The sequence below is a fragment of the Rhinoraja longicauda genome, chromosome 20 (genome assembly GCF_053455715.1).
Source record: "Rhinoraja longicauda isolate Sanriku21f chromosome 20, sRhiLon1.1, whole genome shotgun sequence".
In the NCBI taxonomy this organism is placed as follows: domain Eukaryota; kingdom Metazoa; phylum Chordata; class Chondrichthyes; order Rajiformes; family Arhynchobatidae; genus Rhinoraja; species Rhinoraja longicauda.
The window spans coordinates 21,083,008-21,107,754 of NC_135972.1; the positions used below are offsets into that span (position 1 = coordinate 21,083,008).

A 24,747-nucleotide genomic window follows, 5' to 3' on the forward strand; every position below is an offset into this window, starting at 1 on the left:
TACAGATGGTGATGAGTCAGAGTATAGAAGTGAGATCGACCGACTGACCAAATGGTGCCAGCACAACAACCTGGCTCTCAATGTCCGTGAGACCAATGAACTGATTGTGGACTTTGGGAGAGGAAGGTTGAGGACCCACAAAACTGTCTATATCGACGGGACGAAGGTGGAGAGAGTCAAAGCTTCAAATTGCTGGGCGTGCATATTTATGAAGATCTACTTCCTGAGAAGATTGTGGAGATTCGGTATGTCAGAGAGGACTGTCTGGAACTCCTACAGGTGTACAGTAGAGAACGTATTGACTGGTCACGTCACGGACTGATTCGGCAACTTGAACGCCCAGGAGCGAAGAAGACTGCAAAAGGTGGTGAACACTGCCCAGTCCCTCATGGTTACTGACCTCCCCACCATTGAAGGGATTTACAGGAGTCCCTATCTCAAAAAGGTCTTCAGAGACCCACACCACCCTGGCCACACTCTCATATCACTCCGAGCAGAAGGTTCAGGAGCCTGAAAACCTTAACGTCCAGGTTCAGGGACAGCTTCGTCCCGACAGCCATCAGCTGTTAAACACCACACTCACCAAATAACCTCCAAACTACAGAGACTTGGGTGGATTGGTTTTGCCTTTATGTACTAATATTGTTTGTTTTTATGTGTGTGTGCTTGTGTGTGTATATATATATATATATATATATATATACGTGTGTATATACGTATATATACACACACAATGATCTTTTCCTTTCCTTTCTCGTTTATCATATTGTTTACAGTGTACTATGTTTACATATTCGGTTCTGCTGCTGCAAGTAAGAATATCATTGTTCTATCTGGGACATATGACAATAAAACACTCTTGACTCTAAGGTGATGGGAAGTTCTCCCAAGGTATCAAAGAGTTAAACAGAGCGATGGTGTTCCTTTTGCCTCAGCCATACTTAAACAATGGCTGCTGATGATATAATTGGAGGGGCTGAGCCCAGGAGAGAGCTATTGACTCGGCTGTGAAAGGGAGCTAACTACCTTCAGCAGGAAGCTGCCATTAGCCCCGTGCAACCCATTGATCCTGTCACTCTGGCTGGTCGCTGCAATCAGCCTCCAGTGCGCCAGGCTCCAATGATGCACAGCCCCTTCCCCCATCACCTCACCTGCAACCGCTGATTACACAGAGGGAACAAGCCAAGAACTGTGTAGGGAGGAACTGCAGATGCTGGTTTACACCGAAGATCGACGCAAGAACTCAGCATGACAGGCAGCATCTCAGGAGAGCAGGAATGGGTGACGTCTCGGGTTGACACCCTTCTTCAGACTGAAAGTCAGGGGAGAGGGAGACTAGAGATGTGGAAGGGTTAGGTGTGAAAACGACAGATCAAAGCAGACGACGCTCAAGGAAATGTAGAATGGTTCACAGAACCAACGTAGAGACTAAGTACCAGCAGGAGCTTGCAACATTCCGCTTGTAGTTAGTAGTTTAGTTTGGTTTAGATTGGTGTAGTTTAGTTTAGTAAGTGCTCTCTGACCTTTTGTCTCCATGTCTAAACAAAAAGATTTAAAAAAAATTGGGAGGCAAGGTGACACAGCAGGAGAGTCACTGCCTTACAGCGCCAGAGACCTGGGTTCAATCCTGACTCGGGGCGCTGTCTGTACAGAGTTTGTACGTTCTCCCCATGACCACGTGGATTTTCTTTGGTTTCCTCCCACACTACAAAGGCGTGCAGGTTTGTAGGTTAATTGGCTGCGGTAATAATTGTCCCTAGGATAGTGCTAATGTACAGGGATTGCTGGTTTAGTTTATTATTGTCACGTGTGCCGAGATACAGAGCAAAAGCTGTTTGTTGCGTGCTAACCAGTCAGCGGAAAGACTACACATGATTACAGACAGTTCTTTGTTTCTGCTATCTCATCTTCTCTCTCCCTCTCCCTCTCCCTCTCCCTCTCCCTCTCCCTCTCCCTCTCCCTCTCCCTCTCCCTCTCCCTCTCCCTCTCCCTCTCCCTCTCCCGTTCACACTAGTTCTATGTTATCACTTTCTCATCAACTCCCTACACACTAGGGGCAATTTACAGAGTTCAATTAACTACAAACCCGCACGTCTTTGGGATGTGGGAGGAAACCGGAGCACCTGGAGGAAACCCACACAGTTACAGGGGGAAGGTGCAAACTCCCCCAGACAGCATTTGAGGTCAGGATTGAACTGGCTGTGGTATGCGCTTTCACACCTTGATATTCTGCCTGACAGGAGGGGGGAGAAGAGGGTACGACTGTGGTGGAAAAAGTCCTTGGCTATGTTGGTTGCTTTCGCGAGGTAGCTTGAAGTATAGATGGAGTCAGTGGTGGGGTGCCTGGTCTGTGTGATGGACTGGGCTATACTGTATCTACAACTCTACTGCAATTCTGTAGCATTAAGGGTTGTGGGGAGAGAGTAGGAACATTGCATTGAGGTAGAGTGTCCTCCTTGACTGTATTGGAGGGCAGAACAGGGTTGAAGGGCTGAATGGCTTGCTTCCACTTCTATTTTCCACGCTACAGAATCGAGCAATATCTTGCCTTCTAACAGGAGTGTGATGGACAAAATTAACGGTTAAAGGCAGCCTACGTGTCTGATTGTTAGCAGATAGACACTGTCACCTTTACCATCAAAGAATGGGGTCCTGAGTTTTCACGTGCCAAAGGAAGAAATATTGTTTGTAAAGAAAAAGCTTTAATAGCAAGTAAAGGTTGATCTGACAGTGAGTGTGTAGCTTGCAGTTTTGGGGAAAATAAATGGCTCTGAGTCTCTCTCTCGGCAAAGAAAAGGATGTTCTTTCACCCTACCATCAAGCTCGGTATTATCTCAAAATACTTTAGAAGCAGAGAATTGCAATTGCTCTTCACCGGGGGTAGTGGCTAATTCTCGAGTCAACGATGGCAGCCATGCCATACGCCTTCTTTACCACTCCATCTACTTGTGTTGCCACTTTCGAGCAGCTATGGACTTGGAGCCCAAGATCCCTCTGCACATCAATGCTGTAAATGCTGCAAAGTGCATCTTCAAATGCACTTGACGTCCAGCTCTGAATGTGTCCCTGGGAACAGCCCGTAAATCAGAGAGACCTCCGTTACGGAGCAGTTCAGGGATGAGCCATCTGCTAGTCTGAAGGACACACACGGCGGGTCGAGTTCAAAACAAAAGCCTGGACCCTGGCTATTCTTCACAAGTTGCTGACTCCTTTCCTGAACCAGGACAGATTGTCTGATGTAGACGATACCACAGCTTTCACAGATTAATAACCATTTGCCTCACACATCCAAAATCTTGCTCAATGCGAAATTATTTGTTTATCGTAAACAAGGCTGTAATATGATTCATTTGCACCCTGGGTTACTATTATATTAAAACAGAGATGTTGACAGATTTCTGAACCTTATTGCTTGCGTGTTGAAATTAATAGCTGCCTACAAAGGCTCCCCACTCCAGTTTTATGAATCAGTAAATTTATGTTCAGTTTGTTGAACTAGTTCAGCAAGAGCAGTACTCCAGGGTTTTGCACCAAGGTGGTGCCAACATTTACTTAAAATGTAAGTGGCATTGACCTATAAATCTGCTGTACAAACGGCCAGTAGTGCTAATGTCAATGAACAGATTCCTCACGGATTGGAGAAATAAATGCTGCTTATGTAGATGCTGCTCTACACCGAAGATGGACAGAAAGTGAAGGAGCAACTCAGCGGGTCAAGCTGCACCTCTGGAGAAAAAGGATGGGTGATGTTTTGCGTCAGACCCTTCTTCAGACCCTAAAGAAGTGTCCCGATCCAAAACGTCACCTATTCTTTTTCTCCAGAGATTCCTAACTGATATTGGAGATGTGCTTCCACCCAGTGAAAACTGATTAACGCGGAATTATTTGTTTATCATAAACAAGGCGGTAATATGATTCATTTGCACCCTGGGTTACCATTACATTAAAACAGAGATGTTGACAGATTTCTGAACCTTATTGCTTGTGCGTTCCAATTAATAGCTGCCGACAAAGGCTCCCCACGCCAGTTCCTCTTTGCCTGGCCTCTCCCGTTTCCCAGCTTTCCAGATTTTCTTCTGCCCGGACACCCACCACCCCTCCCTTACAATCAGTCTGAAGAAGGGTCTCGACCCAAAAACGTCACCTATCCATGTTCTCCAGAGATGCTGTCTGACCTGCCACTTGCTACTCTGTGTCCTTGACCTTAGGCGACAAATGGAAGGAAGAACATTCAGCGGGTCAGGCACCATCTCTGGAGGACATGTAGAGGCCATGTTTCGGGTGGGGACACTTCTTCAGAGAAAAGGGGAGATAAGAAGACGAGGAGAGAAATGTAAAGCTGGAGAGAGGGGACAGAGGGTGAAGGGGGGGAAGGGGAAGAGGGGAGGGGGAAGAGGGGAGGGGGAAGAGGGGAGGGGGAAGAGGGGAGGGGGAAGAGGGGAGGGGGAAGAGGGGAGGGGGAAGAGGGGGAGGAGGAAGAGGAGAAGGGGAAGAGGGGGGATAAAAGGGAAATGGGAGACCTTGGTCAGGATGAGTGGATGAAGGAGGGGAAAGGGGCAGGGTGACTAGGGGAAGGTGGGGGGTGGTGGGTGTAATGTGGAGGCAGAGGAAAGAGAGGGCTTTCTGTATTCAACAGAAAAAAAACAACTCTATACTGCTGGTGGAAAATGACATTCTGTGCTGCATTGTTAGTGTGGTCTTTGTGAGACAATGCAGCGTCCAACTCACTGTGAGCAATGCCACATGCAGTATAATTAAAACCTATTGTGAATCAGTAAAGTGCACACACTGAACGGTGCCTGAGCCAGGATTTGATTAACCGCTGCCACCCCAGAATCTCTTGGCACAGCTCCCATTCCAGAGCTCCACTCTGGAGCTCCAAGGGAGAACTCCATGTTAAAGACACGCAGCAGAGCCCCAGGGCAGAGCTCCACTCCAGGGCCTCTCAACAGTGTCCCATATCAAAGCTCCACTGACCTTGAACAATGTGTAAAATGGACACAAAGTGTTACAAAGGAGTAACTCAGCCGGTCAAGCACCATCTTTGGTGAAAAAGGATGGGTGGCGTTTCGGGTCTCGGGCCAAAGGGGACTCCCATCTCCTCCACTCCCCCTCCCCATCCACCCACGTTCCTTCCTCCAGCTTCACAATTCGCAACTCTTCAATCAGTTAGTCTACCACCTTCTGTTTTAATCTCTGGCCTTTCTTCCAAACATTTGCCTATCAACCTCTACCTTCCCCCCCCCCCCCCCCCCCCACCATGTTTACCTATTAACTGCCACGCTTTGTTGCCTTCCCCCCAACCACAATCAGAACGATGAATGGTCCCGACCCAAAAATTACCCATCCTTTTTTCTCCAGATACCCGCAGAATTACTCCAGCACTTTGCGCCTATCTTTGGTATAAACCTGCATCTGTAGTTAGAGTCATACAGCGTGGAAACAGGCCCTTCAGCCCAACTTGCCCACACCAATCAACATGTCTCATCTGCAATAGTCCCAGCTGCCTGCATTTGACCCATATCCTTTGTAAACCTGTCCTATCCATGTGCCTGTCTAATTCTTTCTTAAACATTGCAATAGTCCCTGCCTCAACCACCTCCTCTGGCAGCTCATTCCATACACCCACCACCCTCTGTGTGAAAAAGCTACCTGTCAGATTCCTATTCAATCTTTCCCCCTTCACCTCAAACCCATGTCCTCTGGTCCTCGATTCCCCCACCCTGGGCAAGAGACTCTCTGCATCCACCCGATCTATTCCTCTCATGATATTATACACCACTATAAGATCACCCCACGTCCTCCTGCGCTCCAAGGAACAGTGTCCCAGCCTGCTCAACCTCTCCCTTTAGCTCAGACCCTCGAATCCTGGCAACATCCTTGTAAATCTTTGTCTCTGCATCATGCCTACCCTTTGGAAACGTACAGACCTGAACGGTTTGCTTTCCTCTGTCGACTGCTTGATGTCTGATGCACATTTACTCTGGTGATCGGTGGCTGGTGGGACACAGTTTGCCATAACTGAGCAGGAATTATCTCCCCGGACTACTTGTAAGAAGACGACTTGGTAAATCGTACCATGCCTTTTTGTAACCGGCGTTCATGCACCTTTCAATTAAAAACTTCACATTCCCATTCAGAGTGCATTACTTTGAGTTTGAAAGACAGGTTGTTTCAATGCTAATACTTGCTGTTCAAAAGCACAGCAGGGAACTGCAGCTAAAAAAACAGCATGCTGCTTTCAAAAATAATCCCATCACCTTATAACTTTGCTGACATTTTTGTGCCAGGAAGGGAAGGGCAGGAGTATTTATTTTCCGGATCTAAGTATTCAAGGTGATTATTCATCCTGCGTGCAATTAAAATACAAGCCACTTGTTTTGCATGCACTGAATTCTGAAGGCAGATCAAGAGGAATAACATGGTGTGCAAATTATTTATTGCGGCAAAACTTTCGAGCACTGCGTTCAGTTTCTGCGTGTGTGGATGGAAACACTAATCCTAATTGTTCAGGATTTCCTCCCCTGTTCCCCGCCTGGACTCCGTGCGTTTGGCCCATACCCCTCTAAACCTGTCCTATCCATGCACCTGTCTAAATGTTTCTTAAACATTGTGATGGTACCTGCCTCAACTACCTCCTCCGGCAGATAGACACAAACTGCTGGAGTAACTCAGCGGGACAGGCAGCATCTCTGGAGAGAAAGAATGGGTGACGTTTCGGGTCGAGACCCTTTTTCAGACAGGAGACATCAGTCTGAAGAAGGGTCTCGACCCGAAACATCACCCATTCTTTCTCTCCAGAGATGCTGCCTGTCCCGCTGAGTTACTCCAGCATTTTGTGTCTATCTTCGGTGTAAACCAGCATCTGCCATTCCTTCCAACACATACCTCCTCCGGCAGCTTGTTCCATACATCCACCACCCTTTGTGTAAAAAAAAATCACCCCTCAGGTTCCTATTAAATCTCCCCCCTCTCACCTTGAACCTTTGTCCTCTGGTTCTCGATTCCCCTACTGTGAGCAAGAGACTGTGTGCATCTACCCGATCTATTCCTCATGATTTTGCACTCCTCGAGAAGATCATGAGATAAAAATCGTCAATGACCAATGGATTGGTCACAGGCTGCTGGCAATTTTTCGCAAGCAACGGAAAGAAAATTCCAGCCCGAAGCTTTATACTCCACGCTTCGATTGATCTGAAGTAATAAGTAACGATAATAGGGATATAAATGTCAACAAAGATAAAGGTGCTGTGTCTGAGGAACACTTCAACACATAAAATGTTTGAGAAACACATTAAATAATTGAAGAAACTTTAATGAGTCCATTGGCTCTCATTCATATTAAATAATTTACGTGCCATGTTATTCCTTTGGATGTGCCTTAATTATGCTTAACAATTCTACAGAAGATACGTTTAAAGGAAGCCCACCAAGGCTTGAAATTACTTAAAGTAAATCTTGCATTAGCGTTGAGCTTATGTGAAAGTGAACGAAAGCAGAGCTAGCAAGGCCAGGTCACTAGGTTGAGCTCGTGTTGTCCATTGTGGCTCAGAATGATATATGTCGGGGAGCGGAGATGCAGTCTTTAACAGAACATACTTTCTTAACTCTTCCATTCCCTCCCCTCCCTTCTGTCCACCCCCTCCCCTCCCTAGTCATCCTACAAGTTCCACTGTTCACATCCTTGTATCCCTCTGGTTGTCATCCCTTCCCCAACCGGCAGTGCGCCATTATGGCCTCCACCCTTCCTGAGGTCCTCTGTTGCCGGCCCTGGTTCATTCTGGTCAGTTCCCCCCGCCCCACCTCTAAGTTCAGTCTGAAGAAAGGTTCCAACTCGAAACGTCACCTTTTCCTTTTCACCAGAGATGCTGCCTGAGCAGCTACGTTACTCCAGCACTTTGTGTTTATCTCCATCTGCAGTTTCTTCCTACATACTTTTTAACACTGCTTGTTGTTTTCATGTGGGGTCTGATTTGATTGGATGGCACGCAAACCATCATCATTTCATTGTATCTCAGTACATATGACATTTATAAAAGGAATTTGGACAGCTACATGGATAGGAAAGGTTTAGAGGGACGTGGGCCACATGTGGGTAGGTGTAGGGGTGCCAACTATCTCACTCCCAAATACAGGACAAGGTGACGTCACCGCCATGCGCCCCACGTGACCTCACCCAGCCAGCGGCCATGTGATCCCGCTCCACCAATGGCGGCCGCCCGGGCCGGGAGGTGGGTTGCTATGCAACCTCCGTTAGGCAGCGCCCGGGCCTACGGACCTACACTGTCCAAACCTACACTGTCCAGACTTACAGTATCCGGACCTACACTGTCTGGACCTACAGTGCCTGGACCTACACTGTCCGGACCTACAGCGTCTGGGCCTACATTGTCCGGGCCTACAGCACCCCCAGGCCTAATACGGAACAAGGGCGGTCCCGTACGGGACAAACCGATTTAGCCCAAAATACGGGATGTCCCGGCTAATACGGGACAGTTGGCAATCCTCGTTAGGTGGGACCGGCATAGATAGGGCATTTTGAATGGCATGGGAAAGATGGGCCGAAGGGTCTGTTTCCTTGCTGTATGACTCTATAACTCTAATGTAATCTAGCCATCTACCACCCAATTAGTCTACCACCCTATAGCATCAGCAGCATGATGGAAGATGTTGATGACTGCGTTATCAGGGGGCACCTCCTCACCAATAACCTGGCCAGTTTGAGCTTCCCCAGAATCATTCTTCTCCAGACCTCATGACAGCCTTGGAGCAGGTCCATGCACGCTGCTGCTAGCTGACACGTCAAGGTCAGCTCCCACTGTGGAAGAGATCTTGTTCTCAACGCTGACAAATTGGGTTTGGATTTCACCAGCTGCTGTTTATCCGTTTGTCAAGTGCACCTTCTTCAGGGCCGACTGCCGAACATCCAAATATAAAGCCACATTGTCACGGAGAACTCGAATGCCATTTTACCATTGAGTTTAAAACAAACGTTTTAATCTCTCACACAGGGAGGCTTTATCAGGCACTGGTGAGGCCATATTTGGAATATTGTGCGCAGTTTTAGAGTCATAGAACCATAGAGCCACACAGCATGGAAACAGGCCCTTCGGCCCATGTCAACCAAGATGCTCTATCTATACTAGACCCATCTGCCCACGTTTGGCCCATATCAATATAAACCTTTCCTATCCTAATCTTTTGATTAGGTACCCTGAGAATGATCAGCCATGATTTCATTGAATGGTGGTGCTGGCTCGAAGGGCCGAATGGCCTACTCCTGCACCTATTGTCTATTGTCTATTGTCTATCCATGTACCTGTTTAAATGTTGTTATTGTACCTGCCCCAATGATCTCCTCTCTCAGTTCATTCCATTTGCCAATATAGATGATGGAATGTATCATGCCCATGTTTGACAATGAACTGAACTAAACGAGGCCGTTCCTGTGCATTTTCGTACTGCCTGTTGTACACATGCGTAGTAGGATCTGATTTGAGTGAATGGCATTCAAACAAAGGCTCTTCGCTGCATCTCGGTACACGTCCCACGCAAACCAAAACCAACATTTTCTAAACAATCTAGCTCCATGATGAATGTTGCAATCTGCTTCCAGTGGGGTTTATAAGGTTCCAGCTTCTTTCACACCAGCTTTAGAGCGAGTGGAATTAAACCTTCAATAAAACAAATGGTAATGATGAAAGAATCAGCTGGAAGCAACATGAATGAATTGCAAAGACAGTGTAACAGATGGGTTCAATACGACAGCACTAATTTTCAGTTCTTAAGAGCCAGGCAGTTTTCTCCAATGCAACTATTAAAATAGACTTTTGTGTTTGAACATTCAGCCATGTATTTCTTCATTGTAGGCTTTTCCATATGCCTAATGGAGAGAGGGCGAACCTCTCCCTTCATAGAACATAAAACAAAGAGCACAGCCCAGGATCAGGCCCCCCAGCCCACAATGCCCGTGCCGTGCATGTTTCACAGTTAAACTAATCCCCACGTGATCCATCTCCCTCCATTTCACAGCTACACGGGACGGTTTAAACTAGATTGGCAGGGGGGTGAGATCTCGTGCAGGACAGAAGCATGCGAGAGGCTAGAAGTTGGTATGGTGGGTGGTGTGGGGAAGGTTAGTGGACAGAATAGGCAGGAGAAAGGCGGAGAGCGAAGAAGAAGGGTTGGTTTAAACTGCACGTGTTTTAATGCAAGGGGCCTGACGAGTAAGGCAGATGAGCTTAGGGCATGGATAGGTACGAGCGACTGGGACGTTGTAGCCATGGCTGAAACCTGGTTAAGGGAGGGGCGGGACTGGCAGCTCAATGTTCCGGGGTACAGGAGCTACAGGGGAGATAGGGGTGAGGGAAAAAGAGGAGGGGTGGTTGCATTGTTGGTTAAGGAGGATGTCACGGCTGTGTTCAGAGGTGACATTGCGGACGGTTCGTCTAGTGAGGCTATGTGGGTGGAGCTGAGGAACAAGAAAGGGATGATCACCTTGTTGGGGGTGTACTACAGACCCCCGAATAGTCAACGGGAATTAGAAGAACAAATGTGCTGGGAGATTGCAGATAACTGTAGGTCAAGTAAGGTTGCTGTAGTGGGAGATTTTCACTTCTCCAATATAGGCTGGGAAAATCAAAGCGTGAAGGTTTCAGATGGGGTGCAATTCCTCAAAAGTGTTCTGGAGAGTTTTCTTAAGCAGTATGTGGAGGCCCCCACACGTGAGAGGGCAATGCTGGATCTAGTATTGGGAAATTGGGAAAGGCAAGTGAATGAAGTGTGTGTGGAGGAGCCTTTTGGGACCAATGACTACAGTTCGATTAGGTTTAAGATAGTTATGGATAGGGACAGAGGGTCCATGTGTTAAAATGCTCAACTGGGGTAAGGCCAACTTTGAGGGTATGAGAGAAGGTCTCGATCAAGTTGACTGGAGCAGGTTAGTTGAGGGGAAAGGAACATCGGCCAAGTGGGATGTTTTTAAAAGTGTACTGAAGAAAGCTCAGGATGTGAACGTCCCCGTTAGAGTGAAGGGCAACGCAGGCAAACGTAAGGAAGTTTGGCTGACGAGGGAAATTGAGACGTTTGTCAAAAACAAGAAGGATGCATGGGACAGGTAGAGGCAGCTGGGATCAAGTGCATCCCTGGAGGAGTTTCGGGAACTAAGGTGTAAACTAAAAAAGGAAATCAGAAGGGCAGAAAGGGGCCAGGAGATAGCTCTAGCGGGTAGCATTAAGGACAATCCCAAAAGATTTTATAAATACATAAGGGGGAAAAGGATAACGAGAGAGAGGGAGTGGGACCTCTCAGGAATCAAAGCGGTCACCTCTGTGTGGAGCCATAGGAGATGGGCAAGGTCTTCAATGAGTATTTCTCCTCTGCATTTAGAGGAGAAAGACAGTAGGACGGAGGAACTTGGAGCAGTCACTGGGAGTGTCATGAGAGCAGTTGGGGTTACTGTCAAAGAAGTACTAAAGGTACTGGCGTGTTTGAAGGTAGACAAATCTCCAGGGCATGATCTGATATATCCGAGGACATTGTGGGAAACTAGAGAGGAAATTGCGGGAGCCCTGGTTGAAATTTACGAATCGTCACCAGTCAGAGAGTGGTGAAGGTGTGGAATTCTCTGCCTCAGAAGTCAGTGGAGGCCAGTTCGTTGGATGCTTTCAAGAGAGAGCTGGATAGAGCTCTTAAGGATAGCGGAGTGAGGGGGTATGGGGAGAAGGCAGGAACGGGGTACTGATTGAGAGTGATCAGCCATGATCACATTGAATGGCGGTGCTGGCTCGAAGGGCTGAATGGCTTACTCCTGCACCTATTGTCTATTGTCTATTGTCCTTAAATACAGGAGAGGTGCCGGAATACTGGAGGGTGGCAAATGTTGTGCCTCTTTTCAAGAAGGGCTGAAGTGATAATGCTGGGAACTATAGGCCGGTGAGCTTAACATCTGTAGTTGGTAAGTTAATGGAGAGTATTCTGAGGGATAGGTTAGACAGGCATTTGGATGGGCAAGGGCTGATTAGGGATAGTCAGCATGGTTTTGTACGTGGGAGGTCGTGTCTCCTAAATCTGATTGATTTTTCTGAAGATGTGACCAAAAAGGTTGATGAGAGCAGAGCTGTAGATGTGGTGTACATGGACTTCAGCAAGGCGTTCAACAAGGTTCCGCATGGTAGGCTGCTCTGGAAGGTTAGATCACATGGGATCCAAAGAGAGATAGATGAATGGATAGCAAATTGATTCCATGGAAGGAAGCAGAGGGTGATGGTGGAAGGTTGCTTCTCAGACTGGAGGCCTGTGACTAGTGGTGTGCCTCAGGGTTCAGTGCTGGGCCCGTTACTGTTTGTCATCTACATCAATGATTTGGATGAGAACATACAGGGCAAGATTAGCAAGTTTGCTGATGATACAAAAGTAGGGGTTTTGCAGATAGTGAAGATGGTTGTAGAAACATAGAAACATATGAGAATAGGTGCAGGAGGAGGCCATTTGGGCCTTCGAGCCAGCACCACCATTCATTGTGATCATGGCTGATCATCTACAATCAGTAACATGTGCCTGCCTTCTCCCCATATCGCTTGATTCCACTAGTCCCTGGAGCAGTGAAAGATTGCAGCAGGATCTGGATTTATTGGCCAGGTGGGCAGAAAAATAGTTGATGGAATTTAATAAAGAGAAGTATGAGGTGTTGCATTTTGGGATGTCGAACAAGGGCAGGACCTACACAGTAAATGGTAGATCTCTGGGTAGTGTTGTAGAGCGCCATGTTATCGGAAAAAGTTATTGTCAAGCTTGAAAGGGTTCAGAAAAGATTTACGAGGATGTTGCCAGGACTAGAGGGTGTGAGCTACCAGGAGAGGTTGAGTAGGCTGGGTCTCTATTCCATGGAGTGCAGGAGGATGAGGGGAGATCTTTTAGAGGTATACAAAATCATGAGAGGAATAGATCGGGTAGATTCACAGAGTCTCTTGCCCAGAGTAGGGTAATTGAGGACCAGAGGACATAGGTTCAAGGTGAAGGGGAAAAGATTTAATAGGAATCCGAGGGGTAACTTTTTAGCACAAAGGGTGGTGGGTGTATGGAACAAGCTGCCAGAGGAGGTAGTTGAGGCTGGGACTATCGCATTGTTTAAGAAACAGTTAGACAGATACGTGGATAGGACAGGTTTGGAGGGATATGGACCAAGTGCAGGCAAGTGGGACTCGTGTAGCTGGGACATTGTTGGCTGGTGTGGGCGAGTTGGGCCAAAGGGCCAGTTTCCACACTGTATCACTCTATGACTCCATGACTCTATATCCAAGTGCCTATCTAGCAGTCTCTTAAACACCACTTTCATATCTCCCTCCACCGCTACCCTTGGCAGCGTGTACCAGGCACCCACCACTCTCTGTGTAAAATACCTGCCCTGCACACCTCCTTTAAACTTTCCCCCTCTCGCCTTAAATCTATGCCCACTAGTCTTTGACATTTCCACCCTATAATAAACAATAATAATAAACATTTATTTTTTATAGCGCTTTTCCAGATGCTCAAAGACGCTTTACAAAAACAGTCATGACATAAAAACGAACAGACGAACTATCCTGACGGAGAAGCGGCGAACAAATAGCGCCAGCGTCCTCTCACGTCAGGGTCCGGCAGTAAACAATAAAGAACACAAGACACACAATTACAATTTTTAACACAAACAGCCATCACAGTGATTGCTCCAGGCACACCCTCACTGTGATGGAAGGCAAAGAGAAGTCTTATCTCCTCCTCATTCTTCTCCCGTGGTGCCACGAGGCGATCGAGGCTCCCGACTTTTGAAGCCCCCACCGGGCGATGGAAAGTCCCAGGGCCGAGCCGAGCAGGCCGATGAAGGTCCTGAGCCCCCACCGGGCGATGGAAAGTGCCGCGGCCAGGCCAGGCAGGGCGATGAGGGGCCTGCGAGCGGGTCAATCAAACCTCGCGCTCCGGGGCGGTCGAAGCTGCTACGGCTGGAGCTCCCGAAAGCCGGTCGCCAGCCAGGGACCTGCGAGCTCCCGATGTTGCGGTCTGCAGGGCCCACGGCCGAAGCCTCCGAGATGATAAGTCCAGGCCCTGCGACCGGAGTCTTCAAGGTCGATCCCAGCTGGAGGCCGCCGACTCCACGGTGTTAGGCCGTAGCGCGAACGGAGACACAACACGGTAAAGGTCGCATCTCCGTTCAGGAGGAGATTGGAAAAAAGGTTTCCCCCACCCCCCCACACATATACAGAGTTAAAAATAAATCAAAAGAAACATTTAAACGATAACAAAGACAAAAACAAAAAAAAGACAGAGAGACTGCCGGTGAGCCGCAGCTGCAGAACGCAGCCACGCCCCCACATTCCCTAGAGAAAAAGGTTCCGACCATCGACCCTATCTATGCCCCAACCTCCGACGCTCTCGAGAAAACAATCCAAGTTTGTCCAACCTCAGCAGAGACTCAGTGGGCCGAAGGGCCTGATTCCGTGCTCTGTGACTGTCTCGGTAGCTAGGAGAACTGACAAGAAAAAACATCCTGAAGAGGAGCGGATGAGAGTCCCTCTCATTGTTCCCACCAATTTATGACCAGAGTGTGAATGATCTGCTTATTCTGACGCTGTTGCGTGTGTGTGTTTATGCTCATGCTGTGAAGATATTAACAGTGCTATTTTCTAGACAGTCCCCCCAGGTTAAAGATGACTTAATTACAACGGCGCCTACAACTTCTCTCGCTGCCACCAAAATGCTTTGCAGTTTTCAGAGGTCATGGAATGTGTTATAAGTGCAAGTTTTAAAAAAAAACTTTAATTGCATGGATAAAGTGCAGTTCCCCCGAGCCGAGAGAAAGAGGTACTTACAGCATTAAGTGGAGCTGTTCTAACTATTGATGGCAACGCCGTGTCCTTGTGTCGTATATCTCACATTGATATTCATCTTTGGGGAGCCACATTGTGGAATGACCTCGATCGACTGCAAAGGAAAAAACAGCAGGCGCTTAGACGATTCGTGATGCGGTGACCTGCAGTGGTGTTGGATGTGGGAAGACTTGTATTTGACAAGCACCAAACGAATAGAGAATTGTCTGGATAGACACGATAGGGTCATAGAGTCATGGAGTCATAGCGTGATACAGTGTGGAAACAGGCCCATCGGCCCAACTCACCCACGCCGGCCAACATGTCCCAGCTACACTAGTCCCACCTGCCTGTGTTTGGTCCACTTCCCTCCAAACTGGTCCTATTCATGTACCTGTCTAACTGTTTCTTAAACATTGGCATAGTCCCAGCCTCAACTACCTCCTCTGGCAGCTTGTTCCATACACCCACCACCCTTTGTGTTGAAAAGTTACCCCTCAGATTCCTATTAAATCTTTTCCCCTTCACCTTGCATCTATGTCCTCTGGTCCTCGATTCCCCTACTCTGGGCAAGAGATTCTCTGCAACTACCCAATCTATTCCTCTCATGATTTTATACACGTGATGTGGGGAGGATGTTTCCACTAGTGGAGAGCCTAGGATCAGAGGGCACAGTCTCAGAATGACAGGACGCACCTTTAGAAAGGAGATGTGGAGGAACTTCTTAAGTTGAAGGGCGGTGAATCTGTGGGATTCATATGCCACAGACAGATGTGGAGGCCAATCAATGGATATTTTTAAGGCAGAGATTGACAGAATCTTGATTAGTAAAGGGTGTCAGGAGTTACTGGGAGAAGGCAGGAGAATGGGGTTGAGAGGGAAAGATGGATCAGCCATGATGAAATGGCGGAGTAGACTTGATGGGCTGAATGGCCTAATTTGCTCCTATGACTTATGACATGAAAACAATGGCACACAGAAGGAGGTGGATGTTTGGAACGATCTATGGAATGATCTATGGAATGATCTATGGAACGATCTGTGGAACGATCTGTGGAACGATCTGTGGAACGATCTGTGGAACGATCTATGGAACGATCTATGGAACGATCTGTGGAACGATCTATGGAACGATCTATGGAACGATCTATGGAACGATCTATGGAACGATCTATGGAACGATCTAGGGAACGATCTATGGAACGATCTATGGAACGATCTAAGGAATGATCTATGGAACGATCTATGGAACGATCTGCCAGAGGAGGTAGAATGTGAAGGGAGGAACTGCAGATGCTGGTTTATACTGAAGAGAGACACAAAGTGCTGGAGTAGCTCAGCGGGTCAGGCAGCATTTCCCCGGAGAAAAAGGATGAATGATGTGTTGGGTCTGAAGAAGGGTTCCGACATAAAAAGGTCACCCTTCCCTTTTCTCCAGAGATGCTGCCCGACCTGCTGAGTTACCCCAGCACTTTGTGTCTATCTTAGGTTTAGAGGGATATGGGCGAGACGCGGGAAGGTGGGACTAGTGTAGATGGAGTGCGTCGATCGGCATGGGCAAGTTGGGCCGAAGGGCCTGTTTCCATGCTGTACGACTCTATGACTGTAAGTGAGAGGGTTTTCAGAGGGAATGTTCATCTGAGAACTCGGCAGGGAATCGCAGAATCAATGCTCCTCGATTTGAATGTGCTCCGTCTTAATCGTCAGCAGATAATGACTCTGACATCAGGCTTGCCCCTTTGAACTCCAGATATTTGATTAGCAGTTGATGAATGATGCAGTTCCAGGATAATGTTTACAACTGCAGAGACAGAGAGCGCTTATTAGCCCAGATGGGTAATTACATTCAGCAAACGGCTCAGCCTTTGATGGGACTGTAAGACTAATAAACGAGATAATGTTTTGCCAGATTCACATTTTGTTTCCAATCAGGTCTTCACAGCACCTTAATGTCCCTTTCCAATCAGCGTGCGGGCTCATTACTATGTGGAAATGAGGAACTGCAGATGCTGGTTTAAACCAAAGAAAGGCACAAAGTGCTGGAATGTTGGCCTTTGTAACAAGAGAAGTTGAGTATAGGAGCAAAGAGGTCCTTCTGCAGTTCTACAGGGCCCTAGTGAGAACGCACCTGGAGTACTGTGTGCAGTTTTGGTCTCCAAATTTGAGGAAGGATATTCTTGCTATTGAGGGCGTGCAGCGTAAGTTTACTAGGTTAATTCCCGGAATAGCGGGACTGTCATATGTTGAAAGACTGGAGCGACTAGGCTTGTATACACTGGAATTTAGAAGGATGAGAGGAGATCTTATCGAAACGTATAAGATTATTAAGGGGTTGGACACGTTAGAGGCAGGAAACATGTTTCCAATGTTGGGGGAGTCCAGAACAAGGGGCCACAGTTTAAGAATAAGTGGTAGGCCATTTAGAACAGAGATGAGGAAAAACCTTTTCAGTCAGAGGGTTGTGAATCTGTGGAATTCTCTGCCTCAGAAGGCAGTGGAGGCCAATTCTCTGAATACATTCAAGAGAGAGCTAGATAGAGCTCTTAAGGATAGCGGAGTCAGAGGGTATGGGGAGAAGGCAGGAACGGGGTACTGATTGAGAATGATCAGCCAATGACCACATTGAATGGCGGTGCTGGCTCGAAGGGCCGAATGGCCTCCTCCTACACCTATTGTCTATTGTAACTCAATGGGTCAGGCAAGATCTCTGGAGAAAATGGATAGGTGACGTTTCGGGTCAGGACTCTTCAGACTGATCAGGTTCAGGAACATCTTCTTCCCAGCAACTATAAGGCTCTTGAACCGCACTGTACAACAATCTAGAACCAGAGGGCATAGGTTTAAGGTGAGGGGGGAAAGATTTAGCAGGAACCTGAGGGGTAACTTTTCACCAAAGGGTGGTGGGTGTATGGAACAAGGAGGTCGTTGAGGAAGATACTATCGCAACGTTTAAGAAACATTTAGACGGGTACATTTATAGGACAGGTTTAGAGGGATATGGGCCAAACTCAGGCAGCTGGGATTAGTGTGGATGGACATGTTGACCGGTGTGGGCAGGTTAGGCCGAATGCCGGTTTCCACGCTCTAAGACTCTATGACTAACTTCAAACCCACCTCCATAGTAGCACCAAACTATTAAGGACTTTGCACAACTAAAATTGAACCACATACTTTGGCTTGCACTGGAAAAACTGATAAATAATTGTATATTTATTTATTGTGTTGTTGTGTCCAATGTGCCTGGTATTCTTACCTGCAGCAGAATTTTAATGTTCCTTTCCCGGTACATGTGACAATGAAATACTTTTGACCCTTAACATGAGTCGACCGGCACAGTGGTGCAGCGGTAGAGTTGTTGCCTTGCAGTGCCGGAGATCTGGGTTCGATCCTGACTACGAATGCTGTCTGTGCAGTTTGTACGTTCTCCCTGTGACTGCGTGGGTTTTCTCCGGGTGCTCCGGTTTCCTCCCACAATCCAAAGACGTGCAAGTTTGTAGGTCAATTGTCTTCTGTAAATTGTGCCTAGTGTGTAGGATAAAACTAGTGTACGTAGGATTGCTGGTCAGTGCGGGCTTGATGGGCCCATTTCCATGCTGAATCTCGAAACTAAAATAAGAGCTTACTGGAGCACATTCAAGTCATCGGCTTAACTTCAGAAACTCTAACATACAAATGCAAATTTCCTTTCTCCTCTAGATTAGTTTTTACTGGGTCGAAAATTTGACAAAGGCAGTTGTATAATCTATTAATAAACCAGGAGCGTGTTTATCAGATCATTCAAGCAAGCACAATAACCTTCCAACCACCACAGAGATCAGGAGCTTCCTTTGCAAAGCAACCTCTGAATACCAGAGGTATTAACAAAGTGGTGCAGCACAATGGATTACAAAGGCAGCTGTTCAAACATATTCTTTGCAAAATTAATATTGGCGCATAATGTGTTGGAGCCGATGGGACTCGAGTTAGGATCCAGCAGCAGTCAGGGGAGATTGCATCCAAATCATTATTGGGCAGTTCTGGAGACATCTGCTGCAGGGAAATACCACAGGGTCCACCACCGATTTTCTGGCACCGTTGGTTCCAGAGTCTTTCTGGATTACCCGTTTTGCCGGACCAACGGCGGTGGCGGCCTCCGAGAGGAGTCCAACTGTGACGGAACGTTCCGCCTAGGCCGCTGGGGAGATGAAATTCCGGCCCACAAAGTCGGCCTTGGAAGTCGGCTATGGGAGCGGATCTGCCAGCACGGGCCAGGCCGGAGTTCCAGAGGCTGGGTTGCAGGGAGGGAATTCGACCCGCCGATCGGCAGCAGAAGACCCAATGAGGTCGACGTCGGCCTGTGCCACATTTCCGGGGAGGGGTGTTGCGTGGGACTTTTGGGGGGAATTTCGTGAATTTCAAGTACGCTCTCACAATTTTGTCGGGATTAAAGGAGGTGCCGGGCCATCAGTTGCCGGAAAATCGGTGGCGGATACCAAGATATCGGACGCGTGTACCAAAATATTTCAGTGTTACCGAGTGGTGGATCTGTGGGAGAAGCCTGACCTCAAACACTCAGGCCTCCCTAGGATAGGAAGGATGCCAATAAGCGGGAAAAAGTGCAGGGAAGAATGACGAGGATGTTGTCTGGACTCGAGGGCCTGAGCTGTAGGGAGAGGTTGAGCAGGCATGGACTTTATTCCTTGAGGAGGATGTGGGATGATCTTATAGAGGTGTATAAAAATATAATAGATCGGGTGGATGCACAGAGTCCCTGACCCAGAGTAAGGGAATTGAGAACCAGAGGACATGGATTTAAGGCAGGGGGGAAAAATGTAATAGGAACCTGAGGGGCAACTTTTGTTTTTACACAAAGGGTGGTGGGTGTATGGAACGATCTGCTGGAGGATGTAGTTGAAGCAGGTACTATCACAACATTTGAGACATTTGACGACACGGTGGCGCAGCGGTAGAGTTGCTGCCTACAAGAACTTGCAAAGCCGGAGTCTCGGGTTCGATCCTGACTACGGATGCTGTCTGTACGGTGTGTGTACGTTCTCCCCGTGACCGCCTGGGTTTTCTCCGAGATCTTCGGTTTCCTCCCACACTCCAAAGACGTACAGGTATGTAGGTAAATTGGCTTGGTAAATGTAAAAATTGTCCTCAGTTTAGAGATACAGCGCAGAAACAGGCTCTTTCGGCCCACCGGAGTCCGCGGCGACCAGCAATCCCCGCACATTAACACGATCCTATACCCACTAGGGACAATTTTTATATATGAAAATAACTGCAGATGCTGGTACAAATTGAAGGTATCACAAAATGCTAGAATACTCAGCAGGTCAGGCAGTATCTCAGGAGAGAAAGAATGGGTTATGGCGAGTCCGAAACTTGTTGGTTGTAGACGAAGTTTATTGCAGCCGCAATACACGAATACAGAGTTAAACAACAAGGTACAGGACAACCAATACAAACTTACTGTCTTCCTTGAAGACTTCGCCGAACTGACTAAAACGGGCGCCAAACGCGCACCTGACATCGCTGGCCAATCAGCGATGTCGTTCCCTGGACCAATCCCCATGGTCGCGTTCCCACGTGACCTCGCTGGCCAATCCGAGGGTTCGACAACCTGGACCATTCTCTATGGTCGCTACATGGTGACGTTTCGGGTCAAGACGCTTCTTCACACTGATCAAAGGATCAAAGGACAATTCTTACTTCAGTGTGTGCAGGATAGTGTTAATATGTGGGGATTACTGGTTGGTGCGGACCCGGTTGGATGAAGGGCCTATTTCCGCGCTGTACCTCTATACTAAACTAAATTTGAACAGGTACATGGATAGGATAGATTTCGAGAGATAAGGCCAAGCGTGCTGGTGGGACTAGTGTGGATGGGGCACATTGGCCGGCGTGGTCAAATTGAGCCACATTAGTCGGCGTGGGCAAAGGACCTGGTTCTATGCTCTATAACCATCTGACTCTATCTCACACAAACACATGATCGGAGGCCCCAGTAGACCACTCAGCCCCTTGGGCCTGTCCTGCCATTTAATAAGATCCCAGTCTGATTGTACCCACATCCCCCATCACCTTGTAGTGACCTAGTTAATCTCTAGTTTATCTAGTTTATCCTAGACCCTCTAGTTTATCAGCAGTACGTCCACATTTATTTTAATTATATTCACACTTTACTCACCACCTCCTACCTATGCCTCCTACGTGCCTTCATTTTGTTTGTGCTTACACCTTTCCCGTCCTCTTTGTGTTTGCTCAATCTCCCTAATGACATCTAATCTCTCCTGATTTACATTCTATTACAATCTTCCTCTTTCGTTCTTTCCTCACCTCCCCCTTCCTCCACACTTTAAGATGTGTTTACTTTGACTTTTCACAGTTCTAATACAAGGTCATTGATCCAAAACATTAACTCTTTCTCTCTCCACAGGTGCTGCCTGACATGCTGAGCATTTCCAACTGATTTTGTTACATCTGTGGCTAACTTTTCAGCAGGCACAGTCACTCCACATTACAGCACAGCGGCGCAGCAGTAGAGTTGCTGCCTTACAGCGCCAGAGACCCGAGTTCGATCCTGACCTCAGGCGCTGTCTGTGTGGCCTTTGCACGTTCTCCCTGTGACTGCAATGTTTTTTTCCAGGTGCTCCAGCTTCCTCTGACATCCCAAAGACCTACAGGTTTATAGGTTAATTGGCTTCTGTAAGTTACCCCTGGTGTGGGATGTGAAACTGGGATAACATAGAACTAGTGTGAACGGGTGACCATTGACTGGCATGGGTTCAGTGGGCCGAAGGGCCTCTTTCCATGCAGTATCTCTCAACCAAACTAAAACCAAACTTAAACCAAATCTCTAAACTAAACTATAACTAAGCCCAAGGTAAAGAGGAACCAGTAACAGAGACACCTACCACAACACTACCTGGATTAGTGGGGAATAGCTATAAGGAGAGGTTGGACAGTCTTGGATTGTATTCTCTGAAGTGTCGGAGGTTCAGGGGAGATCTGATAGAGATATATAAATATTCAGATGTTGAATAATAAAATAGGGTGCACAGTCAGAACCTTTTTCCCAGGGTGGAATTGTCAAGCACTAGAAGACATTGCTCTGAGGCAATAGGGGCGAAGCTTAAAGGAGATGTGCGGGGCACGTTTGTTTGACACAGAAGTTGGTGAGTGAGTGCCAGGGATGGTAGTGGAGGCAGATACAATAGTGTGTAAGAAGGAACTGCAGGTGCTGGTTTAAACTGAAGATAGACACAAAAAGTTGGAGTTACTCAGCGGGACAGGCAGCATCTCTGGAGAGAAAGAATGGGTGATGTTTCGGGTCGAGACCCTTCTTCTTCGGGTCTGATACAACAGAATGCATATGGATATGCAGAGAATGGAGGGATATGGATCGCTTGCAGGCTATTGAAATATGTTTATCTTGGCATCGTGTTTATCACGATTGCACCTACGGTGAACACTGCCCGGTCCATCACAGGTCTCGCCTCCACCACCAACCTTGGCATTGCCCCCTCTCCATCGGGGACCTGGGGTGGAGGGTATTGCACCGAGGAGTCCCCTGCAACCTGTTCCTCGCGCGGTTCACAGACTCGCCAGCCGCCTGCCACTTTTGCGGGTTGGAAGTCTGTGTACCACGTGTACATGGAGTGTGTGAGGTTGCAGCCCCTGTTCCAATATCTAAAGGGGCTGCTCCTTGCTTTTTGGCTGCATTTTTCACCCACCATCCTCATCTTTGGACACCCTGTACGTAGGGGAGAGGGTAGGGCCGAAGATGTCCTGGTTGGGTTGCTCCTGGGCCTGGCCAAGCTGGCCATCCGCGACTCACGGCGCCAGGCGGAAGAGGGCTCTGCCCGAGCCAGCTGCCTACCCCTTTTCCGGGGTTACATCCGCGCCCGGGTGGTGTTGGAGAGGGAACACGCGCTGTCCACGGGCACCCTGGTGGATTTCCGGAACCGCTGGGCACCGCGGGGGATTGGATGTATCCTGGATGGGGATTGTAATATAATTGTATAATAGTTCCAATTGGTATATTTGTTTGTATAATATTCTGGTGGTGGGTTCTGTTTTGGTTTTATTGTATTGTATATATTATTTTAATATTTGAATAAATATTTTTGATTTAAAAAAAAAACGAAAAAAAAAACCTTGGCATTGCGATCTCTTTAGTCTAGTTTACTTCACTTTGGAGATACAGCGTGGAAATAGGCCCTTCGGCCCACCGAGTCCATGCCGACCAACAATCACCCCGTACACTAGCACTATCTTACGCACTCGGGACAATTTTCCAATTTTTACCAAAGCCAATTAACCAAAACCTGATCGTTTTTAGAGTGTGGGAGGAAATTAGAGCACCCGGAGAAAACCCATGCAGTCACAAGGAGAACATACGAACTCCGTACTGACAGGACCCGTAGTCAGGATTGAACCCGGGTCTCTGGCGCTGTAAGGCAGCAACTCTACCGCTGCGCTACCCAAAACATCTCAGAGCATCTTGAGGGAATTTGAAGTCTCATTTCTAAGACTGCGAGATCTCAGTGCGACAATATTACCATTACTCTATGAAGTCTCACAAGCAGCAACTTAACACAGGAGTCATGCAATAATTCTTGAGAAATAATGGCTCACAATCTCCAATAAGGTAAGGGCTATTTCAGAACTCTATCATTCCATTTACTGCACACACCAATCTTTGAAGGCAATTGATTAAAAAACATGTTTCAGCCAGTAGATATTTTATCAAATTCAGTCTTTGGTTGAAGGCTTATTTCATTTAATTAGCAAACCAGCTATATCAGGCAGTATCCACTGATTTCATTTCCCGTCTTCAGATCCAATATATTACTTGCAATATCACTGGCACTTCTTAATATCTTGCAGTCGAGGGATAATAATTGTCGATGTAACAAAAAAAAAACCTTTAACTTAAGTCTTAACATACTCCACTTTTGAATCTGATATTGACTCGATTCATGATTTGAATGTAAGAGAAATAGTAAGGTTAAGTATAGGCAAAGCTGACGATACAAGGAAGAAGGGTTCCGTCTGAAGAACGGTCCCAACCTGAAACATCAACTATCCATGTTCTCCAAGTCTGAAGAAGAGTCCTGACCCAAAATCCCACTTATCCATGTCCTCCAAATCTGAGGAAGGGCCCCAGCCCAAAATCTCTCCTACCCATGTAGTCCAGAGATGCTGCCCGACCCGCTGAGTTACTCCAGCACTCTGTGCCTTTTTTGGGCAACCTGGAGTATTTTGAGAAGAGCCCTGATTGAGAGGGCAATGGATTAGATGGATCATCAAGCCAGGGTAGAATTAGAGGGGACAGGTTTCAGGTGAGAGTGGAGGTATAAAGAAGATTTACGCATTTTTAAAATTCTGAGAGGCAGAGATGGGGTAGACAGACGGAACCTTTTTCCCAAGGTGGCATTGTCCAACACCAGAGGGCATTGCTATAAGGTGAGAGGGGGAATGTGTGATTGAGTAATGCGGGGCAAGTTTTTTTATAATAGAGAGTGGTGGGGGCTTGGAACGTGCTGCCAGGGGTGGTGGTGGAGACAGATACAATAGACAATAGACAATAGGTGCAGGAGGAGGCCATTCAGCCCTTCGAGCCAGCACCACCATTCAATGTGATCATGGCTGATCATTCTCAATCAGTACCCTCTTCCTGCCTTCTCCCCATACCCCCTGACTCCGCTATCCTTAAGAGCTCAATCTAGCTCTCTCTTGAATGCATTCAGAGAATTGGCCTCCACTGCCTTCTGAGGCAGAGAATTCCACAGATTCACAACTCTCTGACTGAAAAAGTTTTTCCTCATCTCAGTTCTAAATGGCCTACCCCTTATTCTTAAACTGTGGCCCCTTGTTCTGGACTCCCCCAACATTGGGAACATGTTTCCTGCCTCTA

The 24,747-nt window shown here is 47.4% G+C and overlaps 1 protein-coding gene across 7 annotated transcripts in view; it reads right to left on the reverse strand.

The window, feature by feature from the left end:
• The window catches only part of LOC144603634 (synaptotagmin-A), a 230,072-nt gene that overhangs the window by 135,472 nt on the left and 69,853 nt on the right, over nt 1-24,747 (reverse strand). For 4 of the 7 annotated variants that reach the window (XM_078417152.1, XM_078417148.1, XM_078417153.1 and 1 more), the window contains exon 2: nt 14,847-14,958. The exons of 2 other annotated variants lie outside the window; for them this stretch is intronic. In XM_078417152.1, coding sequence (XP_078273278.1) covers nt 14,847-14,851 — 5 coding nt within the window. In that variant the 5' untranslated portion in view covers nt 14,852-14,958. Of the gene's footprint in view, nt 1-14,846; nt 14,959-18,096; nt 18,117-24,747 lie in introns of those variants that run through there. One more of the 7 variants, XM_078417150.1, reaches the window with a different exon arrangement.